This window comes from Scyliorhinus canicula, chromosome 7 (assembly GCF_902713615.1).
Source record: "Scyliorhinus canicula chromosome 7, sScyCan1.1, whole genome shotgun sequence".
Taxonomy (NCBI): domain Eukaryota; kingdom Metazoa; phylum Chordata; class Chondrichthyes; order Carcharhiniformes; family Scyliorhinidae; genus Scyliorhinus; species Scyliorhinus canicula.
The window spans coordinates 166204140-166212795 of NC_052152.1; the positions used below are offsets into that span (position 1 = coordinate 166204140).

The following is an 8656-nucleotide window of genomic DNA, read 5'->3' on the forward strand; positions in this document are numbered from 1 at the left end:
GTCTCATTATCTGACCCGCAGCCATATGTTATTGTCCCATGGTTATTAGCTAGTCCTGCACAATTCCTAATCTAAGGGGACTGACTTCCTCCTAAATCAAAGTGTCCAGCTGGCTCTCCTCATTCATGATGCCAAACATGGAGCAAAAAACAGAATTTCCAAGGTCATGGAATCATTATGGCATAGAAGCAAGCCATTTGGCCCATCAGGTCCACGATAGCCTCTGTAGAGGAACCCTGTCAGTCCAATTCCCTTGCTCTATCCCTGTAGACCTGAAACTTTATTTCCCTCAGGTGCTCATCCAATTTCCTTTTGAAATCATTTATTGTTTGCACTTCCATCACCCTGTCGGCAGCAATTTCCAAGTCATTGCCATTGGCTGTGAGGTGAGGAGAGATCTTTGACATCAATCAGTATGGCATCAAGGAGCCCTAACAAAATTGAAGTTAATTTGGATTGATTGATGGTACATGAACATTGTTGTGATTGCTGAAGGCCAATCATCTCAGTCCCAGATATCGCAGCAGTTGTTCATCAGGTTGGTGACCTGTGCCTAACCATTCTCAGCTGCTATATCATAAGGACGGAAGTGAGGATGTTTGATAATACCCATCTGCACCCCTCAGATACTGAAGCAACTCACGCTTGCATATTGCAAGACACAAACATAATTCAGGCTCGGCTGTTAAGCAGGAAGTAACATTCACATTACTCAAATGCCAGTAAATGAATATCTCTAACAAGAGAGAACCCGGCCCTGATGCTTGGTGGCATTACCATCACTGAATCCCACATAATCAACATCCAGGATGTCATTATTGAGCTGAAACAGAATTGGACCAACCATGTAAATACAATGGCTACAAGAGAACAGAAGCTGGGAATCCTGTGGTAGATAACTCAATTTCTTCAGTCTCCAATCTTGTCCACCATGCACAAGGCACAAGCCAGGAATTTGATGAAAAACTCTCCACTTGCCTGGAGTAATGCAGGTCCAACAACCCTCAAGAAACTTGACACAATTCAGGTCAAAGGAGCCTGTATGATTGGCACCCCAAACGGCAACTCAAACATTCACTCCCTCCACCACTGTTGCATAGCGGCAGCAATGCATCAACTTGCACCACAGCAACTCTCCTATGACAACACTTGACAAACCAACGACCTCCACCATTGAGAAGGACAGGGCAGCAGATCCATGGGAAGACCACAACCCTCAAGTTCCCCTCCAAGCCTGACTTGGAACTACATTGCCATTTGTTGACTGCCCTGGGGTTAAAATCCTTCCCTAACAGCACTGTGGATGTACTTCTAGCAGATGAACTGCAGTGGCTCAAGGAGACAGCTTGCCACCACCTTCTCAAGGGCAGTTAGGGATGGGAAACAAGGAGCGGCATGTGGCTCAGTGGATAGCACTGGGACTGCGGCACTGAGGACCCGGGTTCAAATCCCGGCCCTGGGTCATTGTCCATGGGGGGTTTGTACATTCTCCAAATGTCTACGTGGGTTTCACCCCCACAATCCAAAAGATGTGCAGGTTAGGTGGATTGGCCATGCTAAATTGCCCCTTAATTGAAAAAATATATATAATTGGGTACTCTAAATTTATTTAAAAACATTTTTAAAAACGGAATGGGAAACAAACTTTGTCAGAGTTACAAAGCCAGAGCTCGGAGTGTGGACAGGGGCAAACCCCTAATCCAGCTCTTTGCCTGCTCCAAAACACAATTGACCCAGCCAGCGACGCTTACATCTCATGAAAAAAATCAAGTAATTTCAGGTGTGGCATGGTGCTTTTCAAAGAGCCACTTATTTGTACATGAGCTCCCAAAGATCAGTCTTCAAGGTCGTTTTTCCCATCATTGTTGTTGAGATCCATCAATCTATTTTTGGAAGAGTTTCAATCCTGTAGTCTGTTAACAATGTTCAGACATTTCATTGTTAAAAATTGCCAGCCAAGGTCCCTAATTCGTCTGCTGTGCAGATATTAAAGCTGCATTTTAACACTGTTCCACAAAGCAAAGAAATTAAGGAATAAAATTGTTTGACTGTAGATTCAAGCATCAAAAGTACCTGCCAATGGATTGTTAGATTTAGAACACAGAACATGAACATAGAACATACAGTGCAGAAGGAGGCCATTTGGCCCATCAAGTCTGCACTAACCCACTTAAGCCCTCACTTCCACCCTATCCCCCGTAACCCAATAACCCCTCCTAACCTTATTCTTTGGTCACTAAGGGCGATTTATCATGGCCAATCCACCTACCATGCACGTCTTTGGACTGTGGGAGGAAACCAGAGCACCCGGAGGAAACCCACGCAGACACGGGCAAAACGTGCAGACTCCACACAGTGTCCCAGCGGGGAGTTGAACCTGGGACCCTGACGCTGCAAAGCCACAGTGCTATCCACTTGTGCTACTGTGCTGCCCACAAATGTATAATTAAAAAAAAAATTACTTTGTCAGAGTTACAAAGCCAGAGCTCAGAGTGTGGACAGCGGCAAACCCCTAATCCAGCTCTTTGCCTGCTCCAAAACAGAATTCAAATTGAATCCAATTCATGGTCCCCACAAGAGAGACATACCAGATCCAGGCATTACACCTGACCTCACGCTCATCTTAGCCAAAAGGCCAAGAAGCGATTGATTTATAATTTTTGTACTTTTATTCATTGTTTCAACATTTATAGGATAACAATAAAAATAACATGAATGCAGAAAAATATAAATGGAAGAACATCGGGCAGTAGACTGAAGAGCGTTTCCAGTAAATGATGACAAGGACATGGCAAAACTGAGAAGTATATAATAATAATCTTTATTATTGTCACAAGTAGGCTTACATTAACACTGCAATAAAGTTACTGTGAAAATCCCTAGTCGCCACACTCCGGCGCTTGTTTGGGTACATGCAAAATGATAAAGTTATTTACAAGATACAATAGCATTATAATAAGTTTCCTTTAAATAAACAATGCATCATGATTAAGGGGCATTCTGGGAAGCAACCCAAAAGTCTTTGCTGCAAAATTGACCTTGAATTTGCAGCCAGCGGCGAAGAATGGCTCACTGTTCACGGCACTTACAGTCACACAGGAATCTTTTGTGGCTTCTTGGGTCACTGGGGGTTAGAGACAGGACAGCACCTCCATAGGAGTAATAAAACCAGAGGGTGCTGTAAAACCTCAGCAGGTCTGGCAGCATCTGTGGAGAGAGAAGCAGAGTTAATGTTTCGAGTCCAACGTGACTTCTTCAGAACCCTCTATAGAAGATTTGAGATCTCTGTGTATCGGCAAGCAATGGTGTTACTCTTCAACCAATCAGATTGAAGAAGCCTAACTGTGGCATGCTGAGGTAAAACTGGAAACTGGAAGTTAAAATAATTGATTTACAGTAAAATCATGCTCAGGAAGCAGAAGTGAGGGAAAGATAGATGGAAGTTAGGGAGGGGCGTAGAAGAAGCAGAAAGAAAAAGTTAAAAGAAAATTAAAAACTCAAACACTAATTAAAATCTAAAGGAATGTGACTCCATATTTGTAAAAGTTAATTTCCAGTGGCAGAGAAGTAGTTTGGTAATTATGAATGATCACATCATTATCAGTTACACTTAAATGGGCAAGGTCTAATGTTTTTTGTATGTTTACTGTATTTCCAATGGATGCATACCCCAGCTTCATGCTTTCATGTACCTTAATGTTAAATCTCTCAACAGGATACAGGTGTAATCAAACTTTTGTAGAAGTTTCTGTCCAGTCTACTCCATAATAACAATGATAAACACATTGTGAAACCTACCCACCATTAAACCTAAGCCATTCATTTTTTTTACGGTTTATCAAATAATTATAAGATTATGATCATTATTAACCATTAAATTTTCCTTAATGGTTCAGTGTATAATTTTGTGACAAAAATAATTATAAGTTTTGAGTTTCTGAGGTTACACTTAAAAGTGTATCCTAAATGCAACCTTTATCATGTATTGGAACTACTTATTCTTAATGCACACACATGTTATGACCATGTGGTTGAGTATTAATTCTGTTTTGTGGTATTACAAATATGTGAAATATTGATGAAGAAATACATAAAGAAACATGTTAGAGTAGTACTTAAATACTGAGGTAAATAATGGCAGTTTGTATCTTCAGTTGACCTATCCAAAAAGACAGCCAGGCACTTCCATTGAAAGGAAAGGTGTACTGTATCAACTTGTGCCATTCTCCTGAATTTTCTGTTTGGTAATCATACCACGGAAGAAAAATATGTTGTGTGCCTGCTCACTTGGTACAGAAACAATGGGCGATAAGGAAACAGAGAGAATAGTTAATTTTAACATGTTTGGCAGCAGAGCAAGATCGGTCACAAAGAAATCCTGTCTAGAATTTGTTTTTTTCTATACCTGTAAAGAACATGTGAGTGGATTTACCTTCCAAATCTTATGATCTGGAATTCTCATCTGTCAGTATATTAATGCAAGCTGCTAATTTTGGCAGGCATTGATCAAAACATTGGTTTCAAAGTTTCAATCAAAGTGGATAGATCTGTGTGTTCAACTCCAGGCCTGATAGATAGTAAGTGAGGATAAACTACACAGTGCTGAGATATTCGAAAACTCATTTTATCTGACCTGAGTGCTCCAAGAATATAGAATTTTCAATACAGCATTGCACCCCCAGTGTAAATGTATATCAATGGTGTGTCAGTAGAGAGCTTTGTACAGTACCTTAGAGAAGTAAGAATTTGATGTACCACTGTACCACAACAACCTGCATCTATATAATGCTCCTAAGGTCATAGATTTCCACATTGTCTTACAGATCTGAGAATAAAGGAGATGTTAAGTGGAAGAGAAAGCACGTTGAGTTGAGTTGGGGGAAGGTCTGAAAGAACAGCTGAGCACAAATGCCTTTGGTTGGCATTTCAAAACAGGAAAGAGATGAGGAGAAGAATCTTTAGGGGGGACTTTCAAAGACAGTGTTATGGTGGCTGAAAGAATGACCACAGAGGGCAGAGGGGCGGGGGAGGGAAATGTACTCTGTGTACTCAATGCCTGAAGAGCCACAGGTTTCAAGAGGGATACAGAGCTGAAGACAAATGTGTGAACCATGGAAGAATTAAATAAAAGGATCTTGAAATTAATTTGTAGGAGCAAAGGGACCCAGTGGAGTGGGGGCTGATTAATGGTAGTTGGAGACTTTAAGTGGAACACAGTTACCAGAAATATGATGTAATGCTTTTTTTATCTCTGATGACTCATTCTTCCCTGTACCAAGGCCAAGCAACCTCAATCTGGACCTTCCTCAATATAAAATCATAGCACAAATTTACTTCCAATCAGACCCAATGCACTTAGCTTGTTCACAGGCCCTGTGGGAATAGCTCTGTAAGTGTAAGAACTGCAAATTGAACATTGAATCAATAATCTGAACTGTACTTTGAGTTTGGTTTTCACTAATTATCATATGTAGACATGAGAACAGTTGCCAAAATAAGAAACACGAGGATGGAGTTTGCTGTAGAAATAACAGTGAGCCTAACAGCGCCAACTGTTATTAACATGAAAATTAAACAGCAACTTCTGAGGCTGCATCTGTGCTGTTAATGGAAATTCAACAGTTTACATCCAATGGTCCCTTCTCCTCCAGAAGTTGTCCTGTGACAACATCTGGCTGAGAGTCTCAGCATTTAAATACGTTGTACAATATAAAGAGCCCAATATATGTTCTTGAAACTCATCAGAAAATGTTAAGGCTTATTCATTCAAGTGGAAGTGCTGGTGTTTGAAGTGTGCTGACCTGTGCTGAAAGCCTTCATTGAAACCTCCACCAGCTGGAGCAGCTTGGGACCTGCAGCAAAAGAATCCCCACAGGCCACAGCACAGTGCAACTCCAGTGAGCTGGGGGGGGGGGGGGGGGGGGGGGGCATGCCCCTATTTCTACTGCACTGGTTGCCAGAAAGCAGGTCAGTTTATAGGGCCCGGTGAAATTGACAGGCCAGCAACCAGGGAAATGTCCAGATAACATAGAACATAGAACAGTACAGCACAGAACAGGCCCTTCGGCCCTCGATGTTGTGCCGAGCAATGATCACCCCACTTAAACCCACGTAACCCGTATACCCGTAACCCAACAATCCCCCCCATTAACCTTACACTACGGGCAATTTAGCATGGCCAATCCACCTAACCCGCACATCTTTGGACTGTGGGAGGAAACCGGAGCACCCGGAGGAAACCCACGCACACACGGGGAGGACGTGCAGACTCCACACAGACAGTGACCCAGCCGGGAATCGAACCTGGGACACTGGAGCTGTGAAGCATTGATGCTAACCACCATGCTACCGTGAGGCCCATAAGTGGCTGGAATCTGACTGGTGGTGGTGGGCAGGGAGGTGGATGGTCAGGTCAAGGTGTGGTTGGGTTGAGGGTATGGGTTGGGCCATTGGGTGGTGGGGTCAGGTCATGTCAGGTTGGGTCTGGGGCAATACCCTTGGATAGTGATTATCCAGGAGGGATGGGGTGTCCAGAGTTCCTGTCCGGGATTGGTCTGGGGATTTAAACTAGGTGCGCTGAAGTTAGAAGTGGTTTTATCTCTTCTAACTATTTCAGAATAACTGTCAGGGTAAAATTGGCAGAGCCATCCGACGTTGGCGATTCACAGCGACTTGGCTGATGGTTCGTAGCCCAGCACAATTGTCCAGGGGTAACTAGTGCTTCTGAACAAATGCTGGGAAAACCCTCACCTGGGAACATTTGTGGGACACCACAAAGCATCTTTGGGGTAACCTCCTAAATCCTACACTAGGAGCTGGGAAGTGACTGCAGAATCTCAAATAAAGTTGGTGGCCATGTTCACAGCTCCATAAAAAATCTGGCCCCTTGCTTAGTTCCAAACATAAAGATAAATGACTTTGTATTATTAGCACAGCATATTTAAAATTCAATTTATTGTCCATTTCTGAACCTACTTTTTTGAAGTTTTACACAGTTGTCTCGTTGTGATTTGTCATTGTGTCTGTGATCAAAATCCTTTGAGGAATTTTAGGATGACTGGCTTGGGTCAGAGTGACACATAGATGGAGCTTTTCTTTGAGTGCTTTAATTTTAGTTATCATGTTATCCCTGGCTACAAGATAAACAAGTGGGTCAATGCAGCTGTTGAAAGTAGCCAGCCCCCTCGAAACCTGGTAGGACAGGTAAAGGGTATTGCTTCGTGTACAGATCCCTTTCGAGATGAGCAAATATCTCGCTTTTATGTTAAGATATCGCAAAACATGGTAAGGCGTGAAGCAAACGGAAAACAAAACCATCACAACGATTGCAAGGTTCCTGGATCGTTCCTTCAGACTAATGTCCAGGTTTTTATTTCTGGTGAGGACGACAGCGATTTGACAGTAACATGTCAAAATGGCGAGCAGAGGGATTAGAAAGGCAGTCACGGAAGTAACCTGGGTGTACAGCAGGTAATCTTCTAATTCCTCGTCCACTGCAGTGTCGTGGCACGTTGTGGCATTGGCGTTCGTCTTGGTGAAATGCAACTCCAGTGAGGTTTGGGTTAGAACCAGCCCCCAGACCAGGGCACTGACCAGCACCGAGTCGCGGCGATTCCATTTGCCCATCATCCTCATGGGGTGCACGATGCCCAGGTACCGCTGCACGCTGATGCAAGTGAGGAATCCGATGCTGCCGGATAGGTTGAGGTGGAAGACCAGCCTGGTTATTCTGCAAAACACTTTGCCAAAAACCCACTGGCGCTGACTGCCGTAGTACACCACCAGGAAGGGCAAAGTGCTGACATACAGGAGGTCAGCCAAGGCCAGGTTAAAGAAGAACATGTCCAAGCTGGCCCATTTCCTGCGTTTCAAACACAGAGAGAGCAACACCGAGCAATTCGAGGAGAAGCCCACCACAAACGCAAACATGTACACCAGCGGGAGGAACGAACGCTTAAACGCCTTGTTGACTTCACATGCTGCCGTTTGGTTAATCCCTTTAAAATCCGTTGTTACTTCCCACATTCTGACTGTCCAGCAGGCACTGACTGTCCTTCTGCACCTGGAAATCCCCGCAGTGTGGAAGCTTGAAAGTAATTGTCACGTGAACCGAAAGGCAGGACTCTAGGAACAATGGGATCCACTAAGCAATCGTCAAGGAACACAAGGCAGAATGACTGGTCGGGTTAGGAGTTTGTTGACAAAACCACACCCCTTCGATTTTAAGCAATTACAGAATTCAGCTAATGTAAATCTTGTTGCAGAAAAATCAGCAACTTGTGGATGGCAGGTTAATTTGCCCCTTATTCTAAACTGCTGCAGTGCATGTAAACAATGAATATTTTTTAAAAGGATAGAAGAACATTTGTATTTGTTCGGAGCCTTTAACACAGCGATGGGCAATCGGCTCGTGAACAAGACGCAATATTGAAATCTGTCTTCTTCACTGATCATGGCCCATGAATAAGATTAAATACACTTAATACACAGCGCATATTTCATAATGCGTTATAGATAATAATTGATCACTTATAGTAACAGAATTATCATCAACTTCAAGTGGTAAAAACAAAATGAATATTTACACTTTGTACGCTTTGTACGCAGGGCTCTAGGATTCAATATTTTTGGTCTTGCTTTATGTGTGTATCACTTA

At 43.0% G+C, this 8656-nt stretch overlaps 1 protein-coding gene across 1 annotated transcript; it reads right to left on the minus strand.

Annotated features, from left to right (window-relative positions):
- Nucleotides 1–2798: 2798 nt before the first annotated feature.
- LOC119969509 (P2Y purinoceptor 1-like) lies at nucleotides 2799–8155 on the minus strand. Its single transcript, XM_038803207.1, has 2 exons — nucleotides 6976–8155; nucleotides 2799–3207 (listed from the first exon to the last, which is right to left on the minus strand). The coding sequence occupies exon 1, from the start codon at nucleotides 8023–8025 to the stop codon at nucleotides 6988–6990; it is 1038 nt and encodes a 345-aa protein (XP_038659135.1). The 5' UTR covers nucleotides 8026–8155; the 3' UTR covers nucleotides 2799–3207; nucleotides 6976–6987.
- Between the last annotated feature and the right edge of the window lie 501 nt (nucleotides 8156–8656).